The sequence below is a fragment of the Thalia democratica genome, chromosome 3 (assembly GCF_965202585.1).
Source record: "Thalia democratica chromosome 3, ktThaDemo2.hap1.1, whole genome shotgun sequence".
NCBI lineage: Eukaryota > Metazoa > Chordata > Thaliacea > Salpida > Salpidae > Thalia > Thalia democratica.
Window position 1 is genome coordinate 57,800,077 of NC_139167.1, and position 25,866 is coordinate 57,825,942.

The 25,866-nt window shown below is 25.5% G+C and overlaps 1 protein-coding gene across 1 annotated transcript; it reads left to right on the top strand.

The window, feature by feature from the left end:
- The first annotated feature begins 14,555 nt into the window (after positions 1-14,555).
- On the top strand, positions 14,556-18,914 carry LOC145831795 (uncharacterized). The gene is made up of 3 exons (XM_082939134.1): positions 14,556-14,691; positions 15,377-15,501; positions 18,144-18,914. The coding sequence occupies exons 1-3, from the start codon at positions 14,577-14,579 to the stop codon at positions 18,675-18,677; spliced, it is 774 nt and encodes a 257-aa protein (XP_082795260.1). The 5' UTR covers positions 14,556-14,576; the 3' UTR covers positions 18,678-18,914.
- Positions 18,915-25,866: the final 6,952 nt, after the last annotated feature.

The window sequence follows — 25,866 nt, forward strand, 5'->3', positions numbered from 1 at the left end:
GTTTTAAACTCAAGACTTTTCTACTGATAATGACTTTTTTAAGTGTGTATAGTGTTGTAAAACAAAAATTCAGCTTAGCTTTATTTCTTCAGTAAATGAGCTTTTGAAAAGTTCAAACGTTTAGCATTAAGTTTTATTGTTATCAAAATTATTTTAAACAAAAATACCAATAAAATTAACTAAGTGCAAATAGTTAATATTTGGTAGGTTAAGTAAAATTTATATGAAAGCTTTTTATACTTGTTTATTTTTGTGTGTATAAATTTACAACATCTTAAATAAAGTGTATTTTTGTTTTTTAATCTGTAAATTTTTTAAACAAAAAAACGCTTCAACTTCTTAAATTAATTTATTTAGTGTTTTTAATAAAAGCAACAAATGATAGTTTTTTAGAGTTGTAATTTTTACTAATTCGTACTTTTAGGCTAGCACACCATATATGGTATTTATCGATTCAAACCAAATCATATCAAACATGGAAATGAATGAAAAAAACTGGGGCTTTTTGAAATCCAACTATCGTATTAAAAACTACTTTCAGTTAGTTTTCATTTGGTGAAGCTTAATTATAGTTTTTAAAGAGAGACCTTGATCAAGGAAATTTATACAATAAAAAAAACTTTTATTTTATACATTATATTACTTTATTATTATTTAACTGAATATTATTTTAAAAGACATTCAGATTAAAACTTTGATTTAATCCGATGTCAACGAGTATTCATGAAATTTAGTAAATGTAACCTAGATAAAAATAGTTTGAAAGTTTAGTTAAATTTGAAACATAAACTAATTATTTTTAATTATAAAAGAAACACATCTATAATCTAGATATATTGTTACATTAAATAAGATTCTCTTTGCATATTCAGCAAAGACTAAAACGTTTCAACTGCATAAAAGAATTGAGAGTTATGTATTTAACACTTAAATTTAATTTGACAACACTTTAATAAATTGAAAAAAGTTCTTATTTCAGAACCTGTATTAAGTTTCCTGTTGTTAAAGACCACGACGACGAGAAACTATTGAAGCTTAAAATATATCTTACATACCAGTGAGCAATACTTTTCTATCTATATTAGTTTGTAAATACTAAAAATGATTGTTTTAAAACTTCGGTTCATACTTATTTTCTATCATTTTATGTGATTTTATTACATGCTTTTAAACGTAGATATTACTTATAAATAGTACCTTCAGAACATTATAAATTTTGCAGAATGGTATTTTTGGGCATCAACAGTGAAATGGTGAGTCTTTGTTGCTTATAAGTTTTCTTTAAATCTCATTTTTACTCTTCATATTCTTAAAGTAGTAAGGAAACAGTACGAAACTTGTTAACTTATCATACCATTTTGAAACTCTTTCCTTGCGTGCTTTTATAAAATATTAAGTAGAAAAAAAAATTAGAATATAACTAGCACTCCAAGAAACATAAAGCAATATTAGTATTTTTTTGCCCATTATTTAAAAGCTACCAATTGTACTTGAATAAAATCTCTCCAAAAATTCTCAATGAGTAAACTGCATATTTCAATAAATTTATTTTCATCATCATACTAAAAATGTGTTTGTTTCAAGGCTCATCAGGAGCTGCCTGTAATGATAAACGAACAATCCGGTTTCTTTCAAAGGTGTAACAAATTGACGAACGTCCTCTTTAAACTATTGAGCTACAAAGATATGCGAGATCTTCCGAGTTTGGACAAGGTGAGTTGTTACACATTTCTTTCAATTTTATCTCTGTTTCGAGCTCCTAAGTTCTGCAAATATAAAATGACCTTTCCTAGCTTTATGCTGTCGTTTTGAAAAGTTCAAGTAGTGCTTTTTTCTGCCTTAGAACCAAAATGTGAATATTAATATTTTTCAAACGTTTAAGTTGGTTGCCGCATTTTTCTATTAAAAAATTCGCAGACGAGGGTGTACAGCGTTAAAAACCAACAAGACTCGCGCTTGAAGCTGCAAGATCACGCGGACGAAGCCGTGAGAGCTATCATCAAGTTCTCCGAGTATATGGCTAGCGTGAGAGAAAATAACCAAATAAAGAAAGGAAGTATTAAGGAGCGAGACGCCATTGAAAAGCAATTGTCCGAAATCAAACAAACAAATGCCAGCCTGATAAGTGTTAGTTCGTTTGATAATGTTTAATATCAACAGGTGGCATGTGTTGTTGAAACTTTATTTAGTGCTAAGAATTTCAATTCAAACTTCAGATGTGGCAGCGGCGGGAACTGTGCATCAACTATCACGTGACCAGTCCTGTCATAAGTGATCAGCTGGCCAAACAAGCAATGACTGCATACAGGCACCTGAATAAAAATTATGGAAGTGCTGAAGAAGTGAAACAAGTGTTCTTTCACGTAGGATTACTGAACGGCAATGAAGCGTTCGAAACGGAAGACGACAGGTTTAAGCAGATAGACAAACGAGGAGAGTTGAGAAGAAGTAACGATAATTTAGTGAGTTTTAAGTAAAAATAATAGATTTAAAATCCAGCTTAAGTTGGTCCATTACATCAGGTTGCCACAAAGTCAGAAAACTTAACAAAAACATCCTCTTAGTAAGAAAGTTTATGTACACTAAAAACTGTATTTTGTTAAAGTTATTTATTATTATTCATTCGTAGTTCTTCTTTTTTCAGGGTCTAATTGAGTTTTTGGAATAAAATAAAACCTCTTAGTCTTTGGTTATGTTTTTTGTATCAGTTTTAATTAAGTATTTAATTTAAAAAGTCGGGAAATTTATTTCAGCAAGATCTGTTGCAACCCAGATTACATGGTTATCATAAACTTTAGTTTAATTTTAATATTTGCCTTTTCATGCTTCACTTAAAAAAAAAATTCTACGATAGTCTAATAATCGTTCCGTTTAAAATTATTTTTATAACAGCTGGTTCGTTCACCGCAAAAAAGAAGGTTGTTTCCTAGGCAAGTTATCCAGGTTTGTTGAAAGTTAAAACTTTTACTTGTGGCCTGATTAATGAATTGGTAAGATCAAACCTTATGTTAACTTATTTGTAATAATAAGTAATATTTGTATAAAAAATTAATACTTAAAACGATCAATTTCAACTGAGTTTATAAAGTTTCAAAAAAAATTCTGATAGATCAAGTTTGAACTTAATTGTCTTTTAGAGTCCAGCGACGCCAGGAAGTCGTAATACTTATTCATCGTTTCCATCTCCAGCAGGCCCTCAAACTCCACCGAATACCACCTTTAGTGGACGTGTTGCACGTGAAAATTCATTAGTGTCCCCAAGGACTCCACATACTCCGCAACCCTATCGAAGCACTTCGGTAGACTTTCAATGGAATCCGTTCAAAAGGCAAGTCTCACCTAAATATGAATTAGTGTCCCCAAGACATCCGCCTACTCCACTTGCTCCACAAAAGCCTGAAAACAATTCAGTCAGAGGAATCGCGAAGAAGCAGTTGTTTTCTCCGGGTAACAAGGTCAGTGGTTTTAGTTGGTGCTCGTTGGCAATATTTAGACAAATATTGTCGATTGATCACTCATTTAGTTTATTTGCAAATGATGAATCGTATGTAAACACTATAGATATTTAAAGAAGATACAATGAGCTACATAACTCTACAATAGTAAAAAAAAAAACTGTAGCAATTTTTTGAGAAATATAAACTTAACTGTGAACAATATTATTGCCTTTTTTGAAAATACAATGGCACTTTTTTTTGTAGTTAAAAATAAAATTTATTAGAAAATTAATATATTTAATCAGTTGGTATATGTTATGTTTTAAATAAACTATACTTTAAATAATTTTGCTGTTTAAATATAAACTATAACAATTTTATAAAGTTAATAAGATGTATTTATTTTATGTAAATATATTTGTTGATACTACTGGTAAAATAAAAATAAACTAAACTTCAGCTTAAGTTATACAGTTAAAAAGATTTTTTTCGGCTTTGTTAACGTTGTTTGCATATAACTTACAATTTTTATGTTAGTTTCAAAATTGTTTTTTTTAAAGAAATCACCAGCAACTTCTTTCAAACATAATCCTTCTCCATTGGTTAAAAACATTAGATCGAACCAAAAATATAGTGGTGGAAGTATGGTTAGTGTTTGTAGTTGATGTTGTATTCATATCCATAAAAAAATATTGTTGAATAATGTTATTTTTTAAGTTCTTTTTACTTATAAATAATGTATGGTAATTAAAAGTGATAGGTAAATAATAATATACAATAAGCTATATAACTCTACATCCCCATAGCTTATTAAAAACAAATCATTGTTAAAAGGGAATCGATTAAGTAATTTTATTGTAACGTACATTTAATTTCCAAATCAGCGGTTCCCATTTTTTCTGATAGAAAAATCTTTTAAACAATTTAAAAATCTTTTGCATCTTCAAATAAGATTTATCAAAAAACTAACCTTAATTATGCCTAAGTTCCCCATCATTGCCTACAGAATATTTACTTTAAGTTTCTAATTTTAGCCTTATTGCCAACTTTTCAGCTTATGACCCCATAACTTTTTAAAATGGCCCGCTTTGGTAAGCTCTATTCTAACTTAAGTTTCAAGTTTTCCTCAAACTACCATTTTTAAAACTACCCTCAAAATTTCTAATAACTTTTAATTTCGTTGTTTTTTATGTAGTTATGAATTATTCATATTCAAATCATAAAAAAATACATCAGTTTTTGTTATAATATTTAACGCAAGATTTATAAACACAGTTTTTGTAAAATTAAGTAAAATTTAATTAAAAAGGCCCCTGAAAGCCAATCAAGAACATCGAATAAACGGGATATGAACCGCCAAGTGAGTTTCAAATTCAGCATGTGTTAACTTTAGTGTAATAATCACATGAAGCTGTTAACATTGCATTGTGTCAATTTAGATTTGAAACTGCATTTATTTCCAGCTGTACTAATTTACACATGGAAAAGTTGATGTTATTTTTTTATTCAAAGTTTAATAAAGCATACTTTTTTAAATAGTTTAAGTTTAAGAATTAATTCAAAAACAAAAGTTATATTAAAAATGTATTGCAGAATACCAACAGCGTAAGAAGAGAGCTTTTTAAGAAGCCTCAAGTAAGTATGAAAACCAGCTTGTGTTAATTTCATTGTGATAGTCGTATTAAGCTGTAAAACATCGCATTGTTTGCGTAGTAATTGCCTTAATACACAAACTTAAATGATGAATAGCAATTGTATTTAATATACTTGTAATAATTACACATCTGTGCTTGTTTGTTGAATTTATTTGTATAGTTGAAAATTTTATTTTAATAGTTAGAAAATTAACCTAAAAACAAACATAATGTTGAAAATATATTGTTGTTTTTTAAAGTTTTTAATGTATATTTCTGAATACTTGTAAATATAGTACTATAAACTCTTTGTGTAATCATGCCAAAAAAAAAAATTCAAAACTAAATACAAATAACTTTGAAGGTCGGTCAGAATACTCCAAGAAGTCACTATCCAAAAGTCGAGCGTTCGCGTGATATGACTTTAGGTGATTTTTTGACGCCCGAGGTAAGTTTCAAACTCATATAGTTTTAAATTCATAGTAATAATCATATAAATCAGTTTATTTTTGCATTGTGTAAATGTAGATTTGAAGCTGCATTTATTTCCAGTTGTACTAATTTACATCTGTAAGATTAATGTTAATAAGTTCGATTACTTAATGATTTAATTGATAACATTATTTTTGGAATATAAGAAATCTTATTAGTTTGCTTTGAAGTATTGACTGATATACTAAAATTTGGTCAACAAAAATTATAAAAAAATTATATATTTTAGAATTAATATGCAAGTATACAGCCTTAAAAATATAACTTATAGACAAAATACTTAAATAAATTTATACAAATTTAACTTTTTAGTTTTGTAATTCAAAATTTAAAAAAAATACTGTATGAGGGTTTAAGAAATAAGTTTTTTCACATAAAATCTGTTTGATTTCTTTAAAGTTTGAAAAGTTTGTATAGCAGTACATTCACAGCCTTTCTATGTTATCTATTTATTTTTATTGTTTTCATTTAAGGTTCAACTTTTGTAGAACATTGTTATAACAACTTGTAGATTAAAATTTATTATACAAAGTTATAAAGTTTATTTGTTCGTTTTAAAACTGGTTTTATTTGTTTTTAAATTCATCAGAAACCACGTAAGAACAATAAGCGTGGTAAGAAGCGTACTATGAATGAAAGCACCGGTGTTAGACGCTCAAGTTTGTTTCTTTATTTCATATAAAATTAATATTTTTGGTATAATTGAACAATTTTATTAGGTCGAAAGCGAAAAGCATTAGGAAGCTCTGAGACGATTCCAATTAAAAAAGTGAGTTTATTGTGTAAGCAATAATACTAATATCGAGTTTGATAATTTTAATTGTCAGTTCTTTATATACATTTCAATATGTTTGAATGAGTTGTGGATTGATACGCAAGTAAAAGAAAACTTGTTTAAATTAAATACAATCAGTTGTTTGTTTTTTATAAGAAGCACTTACTTAAAACTAGAACATATATAAAACTAGCTTTTATGAAACTTTTTTTTTATGTTTTACAAAAAACAATTTAATAGTTAAGTTAGTAGGTTGAAATTAGTTTTAAAAATTTTTTCAATTAAGGTTCAAATTTTTGTAAGTTTTATAAAATAACATGTATTTATTTTGTTTAAAGGAAAGACTGCAGCAACTCGATCAAAAAATCCAAAAGTATCGAAGAACCATAAGAAAGCTTCACAGACAAATGGAAAATATTCATTAAACTAAATACGTGTAACACTAAATAATAAAAAGAATCACGCTGATAGTCTTTTGTTTCTTAATCTTATTTAGCTTTTTAGTATGGTAAAAAATAAAAAATATTTTAGTTTATTTTTTAGCAAAAATTTGGTTATTCAGTGTTGTATCAAAAAATGACAATATATTTTAAGCTTCAACTTACTTTTTTTAAATCAATGTGAAGGAATCCCAAAATTAGCAATGTTGTTCCTTTAAGGTAAATTTAGGCAATCAGAAAGTTTTGAATAGTTATGCAGTAAGAAAGTAAATGCGTAATTAATTAGTGAATGTGCGATTATTTTATAAACGTCTTTCAAAGGGGCGTTTAATAAATTTTGAAACCCGTACCTACATGTTTTAGATTACTGTTTAATACAAGTCGTATTAGCCCTTATGGTTAATAAAATTATTATTCAAAATCATATTTTGACAGTTATATTTTAAGGTTATGATAAAAAGTACTGATTAATTTTAACCAACTCTAATTTAATGTGAATTATTAAATATTTATTATAGGTTCCTTAACCAAGATATACATTTAAAAGTTAGAGAGCAAAATGATTTGTTATTGCTTTTTTTAAGTTTCAAGAACAATTGCTAAAACGACGATATTTAAAAATTATTAAAATATATTTTGTATACGATTACTGATATGGTATTTTACTAAATTTTGTTTATTAAGTAACTTAAGTTTAATTTAGAAGTCTAATAGCTTTAAAATCTCTAAAAATCACAACAGCTTGAACACTTGTTTTTTTGCTGCTTTTAAACATGTTTTGGATGCTTTATAATTTTCACCATTTGCTTAAGCTTTGATTGTTTCAAAATATATTTCGAACATTTACAAGCATTTTATAACAAAACAAATTTCGATTCACATTTTCCAAATACGTTTCTATTGATAATGAAATTTCATTATTTATAAAAAATGTATACCTATATTTTGAAAAAATGCTCAAGTTGTCAGTTATTGCTTTATAGCTATAAGTTTTTTTAAATTTGAAAAATAACGATCATGAAAATTACATAAAACAATTAATATTAAACAAAATACACTTTTCAATTAAACAAAATATTAATAACTTAAAACTTATAGTTAATAAATGTTTATCTCAATGTTCTTTACTTATGTTTTAATAAATTTTTAAGATTATTTAAATTCTTTTTATTTCTATCTTTTAATCCTGGGGAATGCAAATTTAAATTGACCTGTTCTTTTTTTTCGACAAACAAATAAGAAGTAATATATTTTCCTTATATGTTGAATTTGATATACAACTTGAAAATTTATTAATTTTTTCTTGGTTACTTCAAATTTATTTTGTTTTTTTTAGTATAATTTTCTTTTGAAATAGTAATCATTTTGTATTACAACTTTTAGGTTTGTTCTCTTAATTTCAAGTAACTTTTTTTTCTAAATTTCGACTTATAAGTATAACCTAACTTGCAGGTTACTGTATTATGATTACACTTACATGACATTTCGTTAACTGATAAATATAAGTTGATTATCAAACTGCACTCAGAGCTAAAATGACAAAGATGCCAATATTCAATGTAATAAAGTTTTAACGCGAACAATGGTACACAGCTCAAAAGCAGTACTGTCTTATTTTTAAGTAAAAACTATTTTCAGTCAACAGAATGTAACATAACTACTAACTAGTCTTCAAACAGATTGTAATCAAAAATTAAGAAGCACATGAACTTTAATTCGTGACATACATTAAATTTTAGTATTTAACAAGCGTTACAAAAACTCCAACTAGCTTGATGTTTTTAAGATAAAATTTTGATTAGGCAATTAGAAAATGTTTTTTTTGGAATAGATTTAAAAGTTAAAGATTAAATCATTGGCTTGAGTAAAACAAAATATTTTTGTTTTATTTGATTTGATTTTTATTTATTTTGTTGTCATTCGACAGAAGAACTGAAGACAGTTTAAAAGGCAGAGAAGTAAACATCTTTACATATTCAAGCCAAGAAATTATAAACAAGGGTGCACAAAAGTAAACTGGATAAACGTTCAGGTATCGTTAAAATACTCTGTTAAAAAAATGCAGCTTTATGTTGCTGAAAATATCTGCCTAGTAATTAGCACAACAACAAAACTGCAAGCATAAATACTTTTTCACTTGTATTTAAAAGTAATCAAAAAGATGTAAGTCAGGGCTTCTAAATTTGTAAACGCCCCTCGACAGAACTTTAAAATTTTTTTTAATGCAATCATTGAACTAAAAATCTTGATTTTTTAGTCGAATTTAATTTCTGCTTGTATGCATTAATGTTTATGTAAATAATCCGTGGAAATCACTAACTTGAGCTAAATAGTTCTGATAGTGGTAAGCTAAAATCAAGTCAATCTGTCTGTAAATGTATAAGTTCGTAAATAGTAATTATTTTTTGTAATATTTGACAGCTAAAATTTGTTTATTCAACGACTCAAGTAGACTTGAATAAATTAAAACACTTAAAGTAGTTTCTAAGATCTAGTGTTTAGTTGTTTTCGGTTATTCAAACTATAAACTAACTAGTTTTAGATTTCAAATCAATTAATAAGACAAGGAAGATTTTAAAAGTTATTCTAATTTCAGGTTGACCCAAAACAAATCATAAACTAATTGCCAGTTCTTTTAAGTCACTTAGAACTTGAAGCTGCTACATTTTTGTTTGCCGAAACAAAAAAAAAACGTAAGATATAAGCAAATATTGTCTTGAAAGTTTGAGTTTGAATAACTTTCTAATAAAACAATTTGTGTCATTATGAAGTTTATTTATTTAAATCTTTAACTGTTTTTAATTTTTAAACCGCATTCCGTTAATACGACTAACGTTTTTTCAGTTATTGTATAAATTGTAATTATAGTGAAATATTTTTTTTTGTTTATGAACTAAAACTTTTTTATTGTTTATAAGCAAATTTCGTACTAACTTAGATTTCGAGAGGACTTTTTGTACAGTGGTTATGTCTTAAAAAAAAACTTTATAATTAAATAGCACGTTTATTCAGATTTGAAAATAAAGCTTTTAGTTGTTTTTTTAGAACCCGAGCAAAAAAAAAAAGCTTAATTGTTAACTAACGTTAGCTAATAAATTTAAATGTGTTTTGGTTAATTATAGTTTTTTGTTATATGTACTAACTACTAAGTTTAAAAGGTTACATTTGTCTTTTACTAAAGTTCAACAACCAACAGTTAATAAAAGTATATTCAAATAAATACTTTTATGTTTTATTTGATATTAAGTAGCATTTACAAGCATTTGTTTGACAATAAATTTTTACTATCAATTTTACTCACCTTTATATACAACATTATGTATATATAAACATTTTATAAACATAAAATAGTAAATTTACGCGCAAAAAACTGAAATAATTTTTTTTTAATATTTGTTTAACTTGTTTGTCAGAATCAAAAACTAGGGGTTTACAATTTATGTAAGTAAATACATCGATTTCAAATTATATTACATTAGTATTATATTACAGTTTTCAATTATTACTTAAATGAAATAATTTTAACGTTAAAATGGTGCTTTATATTACCATAAAGGCTGTACTTACATATTTTTTATTCTTTGATAAACTTGTATACCACGAGAAAAACTATATATGTCTTTTTTTATAATAAAAAATAAAAGGTATACATTCATTATCAAAATTCGGTACTATTTTCGAAAGATAGTACTTTATAAATTGGCTTAGTGATACATTTGTACTAATAATAAAATGTAAGTACTTAAATAACAATTTAAACTTCGTTTATATATTTTCTATCTAACTTAGATATGTACTCTACAAAATATTAAGTAATTAAAACTAGCTGAGTTTTCTTATTACCGTTTTAGTTCTTATTAATTTGTTTAATAAAATCACTTTTTTTATCTAATAATATAAAAGTGTTCTGACATGATATGAATTATTAAATGTCAGCTTAAAATATCTTACTTTCAATAAAAAATTTTATGGTTAGTTTAGTAAATCCGGTAATTAAAATGTAAATTAAAAATTAGATCAAGGTTTAACGTTTGGCAGGTCAAAATAGATAGCTTAAAACTTAATATTTAATAAACAGATTAGTTTTTATCACAGTACTTTCAATAAGATTAAAATAACTTAATACAATTAACATACTTTTATCTGTGGTTTTGGTTTGTTTAGAAAATCTTATGCGGCAATTAGAAATATCTAAATATCGGTCACGGGGTTAAATTTTGGATATATAGATACTTTACAGGTTATATTTAAAAAGTAGATTTAGCTCAATAAGATGTTCATATAAAAATTTAAAGTGTTCCGGACTGGCAGGTTTAATATTTATGTTATAAAAATAACTTGAGATATCTTTGAACTTTGGTTGTATATAATTTATGAACAAGTTGTTAAGTAAAAAATTCTAAGTTTCTAAATTTAGACTATCATTTTAAAAAGGTATCATCTATAAAATTTATAGTTTTGGTAACACATACTTATATACAATTTTTATACTATTTTAAAAATTATTTTAACGTTGTGTTAAATTAGAATTTCTGTTTAAAGTATTGACAATGAACTTATTATTATTATTTTTTGTTTTTATTTTATAGATATCAAATTATAGCTTTTTGAACGACAAAAAAGTGTTAAAAATATCTGGTCCAAGGACTTTGTGCACAGAGAACCTTTAGGTTATCGACAAAAATACAACTATTTGTTTTTTTTTTACTTGGATTTACTTATTGAATACTTTTTGATAGTGATTTTTCTAAATTTATTAATTTCTAAGCTTAATCACTTATTTCTTGTACTTGTTTGAACTTTCTAAAATTAGTTATAGCACAAAATTTTATACATTTAAAACGATTGTAAAGAACAAGATTACAGTAAAATTCGGACAATTCACACTCTATAAAACTTTTCAGAGGGCCACAAATTAAAAACCATAATAATTAAATTTTTATATAACAAAAAAAATAAGCAAACATATACATGCGTATGTAGGTTTTATTCATACCTACAAAAATTTTATTTTTGTTGAAGTTTTTAAGGATGTTTGAATATATGGCTAAAATAAGTATTCAAATATAGTAATTTTTAGTAATTTAAAAAAATATTTTTCAGAAAGCATTTACTAAAAAAAAAATGTGTGTGGGTATTATTTAGACAAAGGTACACATTTTTATTTTTATAAATGTTTGAACTTTAACTCTTTAGATATTTTTCAGTAAGTAGAACTTTCAAAATTTAAATTGTCATGTAACCAGTAAATTCAACTTTTTTTCTTAGCTAGTTTTTGTATATAATACTTTTTGTAGTTAAAAGAAGTTTTAAAGTGTTTAATAAAAAAACTTGTTGTGTAAATAGCAAATTATAAGTTACAAATTTTATCAAATTCCATTCTGTCATTTAATAAAGTTTGAAATCACCACAACAATGCTTTATTACAAATTAATTTAGCTTAGATAATTAACTATAATGAATGTCAAAACTAAGTTTCTATTTAAACGTGTTTATTTTTGTATTTGTTTTGTTTTAAGCGGTAGATATTTAAATCCTAAACTTTGTTAATTCAATTTTTATGATAATAACAGTTAAAAATTCAGCAGTTAAACAGTTTTAGAGACATTAAGATTATTTGACGTCGCTCAATTTAAAAAACTTGTATTTTAGCTACTGGAATTTGTGTTTAATTTAACTAATACATATCTACTTAAGAATACCTTAAAACTACATTAATATCTATGATATTGCTTATATTAAGAACTAAATTTTAGTTGGTAAAGTTAGCTAAACCAATCTCTAAAGCGCTCAGTATATATCTAAAAGCTTCTTTGTAACGACATGTTTTGCAACTTAAGTCATCAGTATAACAAATTTCGACGTTTTATAACCAATCAACTAACGATTTTCCTTTTCTGAGGTAAACTATCTAAATAAATTTTTGAATCAATTTTTGTTTTTTGAAAAAGTAAAGTTAACATGCTCTTAATTTTCACAAAACGAAATAGAATAAAATTAAAATCACATTTTTTTTTTAGCAAGGTGAAACATTCACCTGCAATGCTGTTTCTTGAAACTGGTGCAACTTGATTGCCAGGATTGTTGTGCTTGAGGCTAATTTAACCACTTTAGTGCGATGTAAGTGCAACAGATAACCTTGTTACAATTGTAAACGGAAGGTTAGGATTAGAACAAAGCTGTCTTAAATATTCAATCTTCGATAGGAGCGAAAAAAATAAATATTATTGTGGGTTGTTATTGGTCGAGTATGATGTAGTAATCTTGAAATTTGAAATTTTCTATTTATTTACTCAGCTTGTTAGACGATTATTTTTAAGTCAAAAAATAAGTTCATACAGTTTTTTTTTTTTGCTTAATATAAAAAAATGCAGAATTTTTTATTGTTATTTGTTAAAAATTAACGTCTTGTTATCTTTTAACCTAAATATTTAATTTAGTTATAAAAGTATAGTAAAACTAGCGTATTTAAAAAAGTATCACACTCTAAAATTAGTTTTAGTTGTTTACTTGTTATAAATCTTCTTCGTTGATTATAACGAACTGTATTTTATTCTTTTTATCTTATAAAAAAAATTAATCAATAAAGTGATTAATACATTAAAGTTTAAAAACGTTTGATGTTTAGTTTCAATGTTTTGTAGCTGAAAGGTTTTGAGTAAAAAAGTTTACGAAAATTCGCTGAAAGAAATGACAAATACTTTTTGTATTTTATCTTCTTTAGGATTATACTGTTGTTTAATTAAAACCACACAAAGCTTTTATATGAAAAAAAAAACTATAGAGCTATAAAGAGTTAATTATTTGGTTTGTTAAAGCTTTAAGCACTTTTGAAACTAAATCTTATTTATAACTTTTATAACTTATTCAACAAAACTTAAAGCAACCAACTTAATTTACTGTCACTGTAAATTTAACTTCTGAAGTTATCTTTAGACTCAAAACAGCTAATAAAAATGCTTGCTTACTTTTACTTTACACTGAAAGTTCATAAACACAACAACTTCTTTTATTCCGATTTAATTCGTGTGACGAAATTACGTTTTTACTCGATATACAAAATTAATAAGTTAAAGTTGAAATTACATTAAAATAATTTTGCAACAACCATTGCAACGTTTGTTTTGTAAATTCCATCCGTACAAGATTTTATCCACATAAAAATGTCATTACTCAAGTTATTTACACGCCACAAAAATATTTCATTACAAATTTTGATGCTTTACGAGTTTTATCGAAATTTTGCTGAAGGCAAGATCAAAATAACTTTTTAAAACGGTCTTATATTTTCTGTTTTGTAGGAAAAAGATCATTTATCCGATGCATCTTTGAGCAACGCTTCATAGCTAAGTTACCAAGAACTTATGATATGCAACAGTGGTTAAGTGTATAAAAAAGCGTATTAAAATTAATTAAAATGATACAGCAATTATTACCGTTTTAAATAACCTTTATATAAATGTGTAAAGTTTGTTTAAAAGTAGTGAGTGTTAGAAGTTGTTGTATTCATAGAAGTTTTGGGTACAATGTTAGTAAGTTTAAGCACATTTTTAACAAGTTACAAAAAGACGCGCAGCAAGTTTCTGATTTGTTCAGAGTGAATTTATTTTGATTAAAATTTACAAAAGTACTCAATGTAAATACGTTCTTTGGGTGTCTTAAAGTATTCAAATACAAAAAATGTTTAAGATGCACATTTTACATGCCGTTTCGATTAAAATCTAGTTGTTAGGTAAAATAACTTTGGCTTTAAAGCAAAACAACAAATTTAAAGGTTATTATTACGTAACAAAGAACAATGAAGCTAGCTTGTTTTTTGGTGCTCTACCTCGCAACCTGCGTTCTGTCCATGGACCATCTAGACGTTTGTCAGCCCGGACAGTTCTACAGCAAGTACGCCGAAGAATGCAAGCGTTAGTTTGAAAAGTCAATTAAATGGTGCAATGTTTGAACGCAACCTACCGTTTATGTGCAATGTGTATTGTATGCAACTTTTTTAGCGAATATTAAACTAATTCATTTAAAATAAATTAAACATATTTGTAGTGTACTTATTATATGTCAGTGAATACAAGCGTTAGTTTAAATAAAAGGTTGAATAGCAATCTACTTGATTTGAACCAATACTTCCCAAAAAGAGCGATATCGCTCAGTTAAGGGGATTTTTGGCTAGTCGGGAAGCGACAAGTGGTAAAACGGCTAAAGTAAATGGTTAATTGACTATTTAAGTGGCAATATCCGTAACAGAGGGCGATTTTTTTTTTAAATTTCTGCCAAGCTGGCTGTTACTAAACTGGTAAGACCTGGTTTAAAAAAGTTTACAAAACATTATTAAAAATAACGTTAAAAGACAATAACATAAAATAAGATAAATTTGATTATTTTTAAATTTCATTGTAATTAGAAGAAAGAAACTTAATGTGACAATAAATCAGTTGCAAACAATTACATGCTGACTTTTGTGTAATGTAAAAGTTCATTTTCAAACTAGGTTATTTCGAAATAAAACGATTGAAAAAAGAACGCAACACTTAAAATAGTTTAATAACTAAATATTAATTAATTAAATAAAAATATATTTTTTAACTTACTCAACAGCATGTCAGGATATGGAGCCCACCCCATGCGGTCATTCCAGATGCAAAGTATTCGCCAAATACTGCAAAAGGCCAGAAATCGGAATAGGAGCATTCGCAAGAAGCCTGTGTCCAATCACTTGTGAGGTAATTGTTGTTTTTATCCAATCACAGGCAAGGTAACTATTCTTAATATCCAATCGCTTGCGAGGTATTTATTGTTTTAATCCAATCATATGCAAGATAGTAATTGTTTTTATACAATAACATGCGAGATAGTTATTGTTTTTGTTCAATAGCGTGCTAATTATTGTTTTCATTCAATCACGTAGGAGGTAATTGTTAGCTTTGTCCAATAACATGCAAGGTAGTTATTGAATATGCGTTTTTAATGAAATCAACATTTCATTTTATAACTTTAAAGCGTGTGAATAAATATGGGATTTAAAAAAAATTAATACAATCAAAATGTCACTTTGAAGTATCGTAATAAAATATTATGAAAATAAATAAAATGGTTTTATTACAAGGAGTTACATTTTTTGAAATGCTTATAAAAGAACATTTTACTTGCAATCTGTCGATTAACAGGTTAAGGCGATGTGCTATGGTATGTTGTATTACAAGTACGTTATATTTAAAATTCTTCTTTGACTTAAGCTCTAACATACTTATTTATTATTCTTTGATCATTTGTGTTCAACTGTAGTTTTAGTACAGTGTGATGGAGTTATCATGTTCTTTGTGCTTTTTAGTTGATGAAAGTGAAAACATTTGTTTTATTTTTGTGTATTTCTTTTTTAATCCATATGTTTCTATACCATATCTACCATGTTGCCCATAATCAGCCTCTTTATTGTGAAACGTTTATAATAAAATCATTATAAATTTCACATTAAGTGTATATTTGCTTCAACAAAGATCATTTGTTTCTTTTAAAATCTAAGTTTAACAAACTTTTAGAAGAAAATTTTCAGAAAGTCATTTAAATCAGGCATCTTTAGCCTTTAGTATAAGTAGTTTTTTACTTCAAAACTTATGTTTTCAAACTTCTAAAAAAGTTTACTTTTAGCTTAAAAATACATTGCGGCTCGCAAGTTTTTTTTTGCGGGCTGAAGTCTCCGACCGCTGATGAATATGATGTATATAGACTTTATAAACAAGATTTAGATAAGATCATAACGAAACATAAACAAAACAAAATGCTCATAGTTTTAGATTCAAAAAATAAAAGCTTTACTATAAGTAATTGAAGTTTTATACATTTAAAAAAACTATGTAGCTTACCTTTAGTAGTATTATGTGTAGAATTGTCAAGCTAAAATTATAAAACATAGAGTTTTGCTTAAAATTCAAAATACTAAACTAAAAAGCTGACGTGTTAGCTATGATAGTTTTTAAGTATTAGATTAAATAGTGCTTCATAAAATAGTTAGAAATGTTGTTGTCTTAAAACGCGGAATTACAACAACTATGGTAACTTAATATTTACTGTTTTTTTAAGTTAAAGGAAAAACCTAGATGACATTTGAGGTTTATTTAGTCATTTTTGGTTTCCTTCTGCGGTTGATGTGTTTTAAATGTAAAGTATTACCAAAAAATTAAATCAAAGAAAAAAAAAGCTTTATACTTACACATTAGTACAAAACTAAGCCGTTTTAAAAAACCTAAAAATTTTTTTTTTTCTTGATAGTTTGTATATTTTTTGAACAAAAATAATTTTAATCTATTTAAGTAAACTATAGTACACTACAACAAAAATTAATGATTATAGTTAATTAACTTGGTAAAGACAGTTTTCTATATAGTTAATAAACATTTAAAACATTATCTTTTACCATATAAACGAGTGTTTTTTCTTTATTAATAATATTTATAAAAGATATTGCACAAAACACATGCATTAAGTTTAAATAAAATGATTCAATCAACAGTATTTGTTTTACTTGCAATTAAACTTATTTTTCGCTTTTAAACATAATATTATCTTATTATGTTAGGTGTTTTAACTTGTTTTCTGTTTCTTATGCGACCCCTGAAAGAAACTAGAATAAGTATAATGAAATTCAATTAACAGTAGTAATCTTTTACAATAATTTACTGAAAATTCAATTCATCTGTTATAAAGGTTTTGCTACCAAGTAAAATGTACAATGTAAATATTTTGTCTTGTTAGTTTTGTTTTTGATTTGTTGACGTGATTGTAAATCAACTAGTTTTAGTTCAGGGACCGTAATTTTTAAAACAGTTATGTTTTTTATAACTTTTACATATTATGTTTTTCTAACTTCGTAATTTATCTGCAACATAAAGTTTGGTTGTGTTTGCGTTTGTAAAGATATTCCTAAACTTGAAAAAAGCTTTTTTAAACATTTTTTTGCTACAAAAATAGATTTTTTTAGTTGGATTAAAACATTGTCTACAAACAAGTTGAAGAATGTTTTGTAAACTTTTAAGTTGCTTTTTAAGACAAAACTAGTTTTTCAGGTTCTTAGCAGGTTTTAAACTTTTTTTGAGTAATTACAGTTTGTGTGCGAAAAGTTGAAACGCTTTATCAGTATTTAAGATAAAAGCAGTTTTTGTACTAAAAAGTAAACTTTATCTGTGTTTAAGTTATTACAAAATGTATGCTGAAAAATAAAAAGTTTTATTTTTGCAATTTTGATGACCACACTATGTTACATATGATATCTAAAGCACTTTACATGTAACATTATTTGTACTGTTAAATATTACACTTTGTGTAAATTTTACTTAACTGTAATATGTATGATTGAAAAACACTTTAGGTGGAAGCCTGCATGATCATCAAATCTTCAATGCTTGAAAAAAGCATGGGATACGACGTAGATCACCATGAAGACCATGGAGATCACCATGACGAAAAAGAAGATCATCATGAAGATCACCATGACGACAAAGAAGATCATCACGTAGATCATCATGAAGACCATGAAGATCACCATGACGACAAAGAAGATCATCATGAAGATCATCATGAAGATCACCACGAAGATCACCATGAAGATCACCACGAAGATCACCATAAAGATCACCATGACGACAATGAAGATCATCATGAAGATCATCACGTAGATCACCATGAAGACCATGAAGATCACCATGACGACAAAGAAGATCACCACGAAGATCACCATAAAGATCACCATGACGACAATGAAGATCATCATGAAGATCATCACGTAGATCACCATGAAGACCATGAAGATCACCATGACGACAAAGAAGATCACCACGAAGATCACCATGAAGATCACACCAAGATCACGATGGAAAAGAAACCATATGGTTACGGTTATTAGAACTTCAAGGGTCAAATGAAAGCTGGCAGTAAACATCAAATTTGGTTTTAAACTGCTTATTAACTTTAAGCTTTCAAAAACATTTTTGATTATGGAAATAAAAAAAAATAAAAAAAATCTTTAAAAAATTCATAGTAACTGCTAAAAGTGTTTGTTGTTTTTGTTTTATTTTTTGAGTTTAAAAATATATCTTTGTAAAGTGCTTAATTTTGTTTAAATAAAGTTTCTTAATTGCGGCTATTACCGCTTGTATGTTTAGTTTGAAAACCTAACTTTTGGTCCTAAATTAACAAAAAACTAATATTACAAACTGTAAATATAAGTTTATAAAGTTAAACAAAGTTTGACTCTTTTAAAGTAGCTAACAGTAGTAAAGAGTATGAACAAATTTTGCAAGGTTTTTATAGTCATCTAAAAATTCACAGCTAAAACAATATCATTTGCATTACACTTTAGTTGACAAAAAATCTAACCGATAGTTTTTCTAGGTTGTCCCGTAAATTTTGCTAACTAGCAATGTTTTTTTTTAGTTTGGGTGAAAGCAAAACAGCATCAGCTTCAAATTTTAAATAACAAATAAAAAAAAGCTACTCGTTTTTGATTTACATTGGCAGAACGTAATGTTAAAATAACTTTCAAAAGGTAGTTTTAAAATAAGTTACAAGTTTTTATAAAATAAGTTTTTCAAAGTATGTAAACACTAGTAATTAAAATTACTTTTAACAATTTACTTTTATAATAGGCGTTTTATAAATCTTTTTGTAGTCGTATGAAATAAAAAATATCTTTAGTTGCGTACTATTATAGTCATAGAGCGTTTTAATGTAAAGATTAAACAGATTTTATCTAATATTTTTTTACCTGTAAGCAATATTTTTCAAATTAAACTTTCTGTAAAATTTTCAATTTAAGCTCCATACTTCTAGTAGCGGTGAACTAAAGTAAATTAAATTCGTGAGTGTGTTAATAACTGTTTAAATGAAATAAAATAATGTAACTTTTAAAGTCTTCCTTTTATAAATAATAACTTTTCCGTTTAAAATCCTTAAGAAGTTGACTAGTGTTTGAAAATAACTTTATAACTTGTTACTGTTATGTTTCTAATTTAAACTTATACGGTATATCTAAGCATGCTAATTTAAGTCATGTTTTAAATTAAAAAGAGTCCATTATACTTAAAAGAAAATAAAATACGGTAAAAATAACATTGAAAATTAAATAACTATTAAATTAAGTTGTATAATATTTTATGATTGAAACTTTTTTGTTATTGTTTATATTGCATTAGTAAGCTTTAACTTGATTATCACAGGCGATTATGTTTTAGTATTAATTGGTTTTGTATATGATTTGAAAATTTTTAACAGTCTTTTTAGTTATCTTTTTAAATATTACTATAAAGCAATGTACACATCAGGTAATACTAAATAACTTTTAAAAGTTTAGAGCTTTTTGTAACTTCAAACTAACTTTAACAGCTGTTAAAAATAGTTTTGAATTCTTTTTTTTTAGTTTATAAGAGTAAGATAACACAAAACATACACAAAACAAATGGTTTTATAGCTGTAACGTAGTCAAAACTTTTTTGAAATTCTTTTCATATAAAACAAGTTAATTAAAACAACTAATTAATGGCAAGTTGGTAAAATAAATTAAAAAGAATAAATAATTCTGGTATTGATTAAAGAGTAAAATTATATTTAGTTTTAGTTTTTATAATATTAATTTTTAACTTATATAATATGCTAAAACTATAATAATTAAACAAATAAAGCTCAACCAAGGTAGAATTAAGTACATTATTTACGTAAGTTAATTTAAAATCAACAAAAACATTTATCATAAACTATATGTTGTTTATTGAAACCTAGATAAATAAGTTGCACAAAAGTAAGTAATTTTATGATTAGAAAAGTGGTTTTGCAGTTTTAAAACAAATATTTTAATAAAATCTAATATTACAAAGTTTATGTCTAATGAGTTACACACAGATAAACACTATTTGTTCAAAAATTTAAAAAAAAAATCTATAAAGTCCATCGAACAAAAATCTTTGGCCAATCATATAAGCGTCATAAAAGCAATACCATTGACAGATTAATAAAAGTTTATCGACTTTAAAAACTTCATACCGCTTGGTAATAAGCAAAAAGTTTCGTGGCTGGCATTAAATGCTAAGCTCTTAAAACATAAAACGTTTTTGTTGAATTAACCAGTTGAATAAAATATTTTTTAATTTTCACAGCTTAGCTTCTTAAAACTTTCAAAAATATCACTGTGCTTTGGTTAGGTTATTGTTAAAATTTTGTTTATGATCTATATGTCTTTATACAAGATAACTTTATCAGACCTTCTACACGCACAACTATGATCTGTTTTAATTGAAATTGATCAGTCAACTGGAACAGCAAAATAAATCGTTGGACGTCATACAGCGTTCATTTTTTCTTTATTTGAACAAATTTTGAACCTGATGTCAAAAAAAACTTTCATAGGCCGTATTTCGTTGATCAATGGCTTCTTGATGAAACAAAACTATTCTTTAACTGAAAATACGTTCGGACACATTTACTCGTTTTAAATCTACCTTTAGTAAAATAATTTGTCTTAGTTTCATATTTGATATAATTGAAACTGCATTAACTTTATAAATTACAATTTATGCGTTTATTTCTTTTACTTAAGTAGTTTTTAATTAAATCCCAAAATAAATTATACCACATTATTTTAACTTTATATACTTCTATAATCAGCTTATTTTTTATGCAAAACGTTTTTTTGTTTTAAATTGAAACTTAATCTAAAGTAAACAAAGATTTTTTTTCCACAATTTTCTTAAGTAAAACCGCAACATCACTAGTTTAAGTGTAAAATTATGACTAAACTTTGATCAAGTAACTAAAACACTTTTTTTTACCTTAAGTAAATACTTAGTTTAAAAAAAAAAGTATAACTGAATAAAGTTTAAAAATATAATGATACTTTCGATTTAAAAATAAAACAAATTGCTAAATTAATTTAAGTATTTTCATTTTAAAAAACATGTTCAAAAATTGTATAACGCTTATTTCAAAAATTGTTAAATAATTTGAAATGAAAGTAGAGATATAGTAAAAACTAAGTCTACAGTTTACAAGGATTTTAAAAATATTGTCTAAGTTTAAAAGCAATTTCATAAAATTTACGTATAGTAAATTATAAATATTTCTTGTTGTAAATAAAAAACATCTAGCTTAAATTTATCTTTTAAATGTTAATTAAAACTTACGTAAAAATAACTTACGTTATACAATAGTGTTAAATTTTTTTACGAGTCACGCCAATTTTATTTAAAGCGCTTAAACATAAATACTTAAATCAGAAAATAAGTGTAAGTTTATCTTTTTTTAATTTATTAAAACTTGCCATTTTGTTTGTTTTTCAATTAAAACTGCGGTCATTTTATAATTATCTCAGAACAAATATTGATTTAATGCTTTTTTAAAACAACTTTGATCATAAAAACAAGTAGCTCATTAATGTGTACTCATACTTTGAACAAGCTGCATATGAATATTTTTCAAAACTTTATTTGTTTAATTAATCATTTTTTGGTAAACAAAACAAGTCATAATTTTACTTGTTAGTATTCGAAAAATCAAAAATTGTAATTTTTGATGATGCTAAAAATAAACGTTGAGTGAATAAAACTCGTTCGCAACGGTTTCCTTTCTAAGAAGCTTGTTAGCCATACATGTTTACAAAGTCAGATAAAAAATATAACCGGTATTAAGAGGATTAATTCGTATTATATCGCGTTATTTCTTCTCAAAAATTTGAAAAGCACCCATTTTAACTCATATTGAAGCAGCTTAATTTTCTAAAGTTTTTAATTTCCCAGTTTAGCGGATAATTTTTTTTAAACGTTTTCGATTACTTTTCTAAATGCGTATGCGGTAGATATTACTAATAATAATGAATGAAAAAAAAAAACAATTGCATGTTGTTTACTGTAATAATAACACAGTTGTTAAATTTTAACATTTCAACGGAGTTCTGAAAAAATAAGTATTAAAAAATAAATAAGCTAAACATGTACATTGTGCATTTAAAACTTGTTTTGCTAGGATCTTTATTAGCAAACTATTAGCAAACAATCTTTGCACAATATTGTTTATATAAAAGTTTTTCGTATGTGTACATTAACTTTCAAGAAGGCGGAGCATATTAAATTTGGTTTGTTTGACAAAAATAAAAAAAACAGCAATAGAAACTAAAATAAAGTAACTTTTGAAACATTGTTTGATCAATATTTAGATTCACATGGTTTTGTTTTTAAGTGGGAAACAACAACATTTAAATCGCCATTCTTAAACTAAGTTAGTCTGTAAGTGTCACCTACGATATAAAAGAAGCATCTTCAATAGTATAGTTAGTTTTGTCTTACTTTTAACGACTGTTAATTTTAGACTGATTAGATTACTGAACCTTTTTTCAAACTTTTAAGAATTTTTTTTTTAAATTTATAAAAAGGATACTTATCAAAACACATAAATGCTAAATTTTTAAACAGTATACCTAGTATTTAAAGTGCATACTGTAGTAACTTATACTTTGTTGTAGCTAATAGAATTTAGCACAAAAATAAAACAAAGATATTACTTGCCAACGAACTGAACAGAAATCTATAAATATTTTAACATTAAAAATATGTTTTCAAAGTATCGTACAAACTGCCAGTAAAATATCTTAACTTAAAAAATCATTAAAAAAACTATTAAAATGTAGATAGTTTTTTTTCCCATACAATCGTTTGTATACACATTTTATTTATTTATATAACTTCATTGTTCAGTTATTCAATCTCATTTTTCAGTAAGTTTTTAAATTTATGAAAACTTTAAGTGAAATGAGTTTATTTATAAGTACTAAAACTGTTCGTTATATAAATTTTGTCAGTTCTCTAATAATCTACTAATAATCATCTCCTCACAATAAAAATTGTTTTAATTATGCCGACCCCTGCCTTAAATTAACTTACTTTTAAAAATCTAAAAAAATGAACTTTATTTAAACAATTTATGTTTTAAATAAAGTTTTGTTCAAAAAAAAAACAAAGGCAAAATAACAGTTAATTGTATAACAACATACTTATTCACTACAAAATCTTTTAAATTGCCTATGTTTATTAGCTAGTTACGTTTTATTTAAAACAAATTCACATTTTTTCTATAAACTTTTCAAGGACTGCTAGGTTTTGTAACAGGAGATTGTTTTATTTTTGTTAAATTATTTTGCGAATCTCAAGTACTTTAAGCTTGTCGGATTAAATAGGTAATGTTGAAAAACCAAGTAAGTAAAGTTTAAAAAAACTTGTTTGTTTTATTGAAAAGAGATTTATAAAGAGCATTAAGGCGTTGATCGATCACTCACCAATTTAGTTTTAATGTATGACGTATTTGTGTTTATTTAGCACTTAAAAAAATATAAACTTTAATTACTTAAAGGCTAGTTAATCGATTCTTAAGTTCATGTATATTAGCACACCCAAGCTAATAAAAGCTTATAAATTAACACCTTCAATTTGTTATAAATAGACTTTGTAATTAAAACCATCTTTTTGGTATTACGGTATTTTTATGATAAAGAACTTTAAAGCTTAGCCTAGATAAAACTAATCTATTTTAAACATAGTAACATTTTTTAAAACATAAAAGTAGACTTTTCTAACTGAATTTTTCAAAAGCGTAAAAGTTTGGTTTTAAAGTTTATTTTATTTATTTTATACGGCTTACTAAAATAAAAAAGAGTTTTAAAATGTTGTAAACTTCTAGCCTTAATGCAAATGATTTGATTGATCATAACTTTCATTAAATGTATAAGACGTTTGTGAGTGTTTTGTTAGTTATAATTAATCTCATACTGTATAGATAAAATATACGAAGTGGCTAAAAGTTCAATAATTTTATGAAATGTTTTTGTTAAAAATTATTTCGAAATCATGTTAAACAAAAGAGTAACTTGTTTTAGTATAGTTTTAACAGAGTACTTGTTGTTATTTTACTCTAAAAGTTTTTATCTATTTATAAACTGTAAACAATTACATAATTAGGCGTTATATAAACTTTAAAATGGCAAAAAGCAAAACTTGTTTATTGTTAACAAAAGAAATGTAAGTATGTTTTTTTAGATAATGACACATTTAGGTATGAAGCTTAAACCAGAAATAATTTTTATATACAAAAAAACTTACATAAAAATCCAAAAACTGATTTAACTTTTAATTGCTTAAGTTTTAACACTTTATTTAAGCCTGAAATCAACTTTTTTCTTCTTCTCTTTTTTCGTATGCCTTTTCTCTTATCGACTTTTTTATTCGTCCTCTCAGTCATTTTAAATCAAATTTTAGTTGTTTTGATTTAAGTTCGGCAGAAAACACTTTAGTTGCAAAGATAAGAAGCTATAAATATTTCACGATGATTTAAACTTTTGTGTTTTTGAAAAAAAAACTATGCAGATAAAAGCGGTGTATCTAGTTTTTAAATATAAATGTTTAATAAAGTAAATATACTGAATTGATTTAGACAAAATTGAAGTTAGAAAACTGTTTTTCGTGCTTTTAAATCAAATTATTTTGCATTATAAAAATAGTTTGAAAAAAACCTCTCCGTAGAAAAAAGCTTATTTGTCTTTTGGATAACAAAATGTTTTTCAAAGAACTTATAGTCAGTTACTTAACTAAAAAGAAAGCTACTTTAATGTCTTGCTTTTAATATGACTGCCAAGTAATATAGATTGCTTAAACTTAGCGAAGTTGCAAAAAGTGAACATTAAAGCATTTATTAGTTTTTTGCTTTTGTTTTATCAAAAGCTTAAGTTTACCATTAGTAAAAATTCTTAAATCTCAGATTAATTTAAGTACGGTTAAGGCATAAAACTAAGATTAATGAAGTAGTTACAATGTTTTTGCTTTGTTGTGAATTTTCTTTAAAATGTTTTTTAAAAAAAATTAATTTTTCAAACAATAAGTCATACTATTTTATATAGGTTGTTAATTTTATTTTTTACAAACTAGTATGTACAACAGGTTAAGTGTTATTTTGTTATTTTTTTTTTCTTTTATTTACCTTTATAATTCAGTAGAAAATAGTTTGTACGCTTTTAAAGTTTATCAACTAAGTTTTCAAATAAAACCTTTAACTTAATATGG

What these genes read in the sequence shown, in the direction of transcription:
- LOC145831795 (XM_082939134.1), top strand. Translation starts at nt 14,577, where the DNA reads ATGAAGCTAGCTTGTTTTTTGGTGCTCTACCTCGCAACCTGCGTTCTG. An exon ending in GTACGCCGAAGAATGCAAGC is followed by an intron (nt 14,692 to 15,376) that starts GTTAGTTTGAAA and finishes CTTACTCAACAG; the next exon opens with CATGTCAGGATATGGAGCCC. An exon ending in TGTGTCCAATCACTTGTGAG is followed by an intron (nt 15,502 to 18,143) that starts GTAATTGTTGTT and finishes AAAACACTTTAG; the next exon opens with GTGGAAGCCTGCATGATCAT.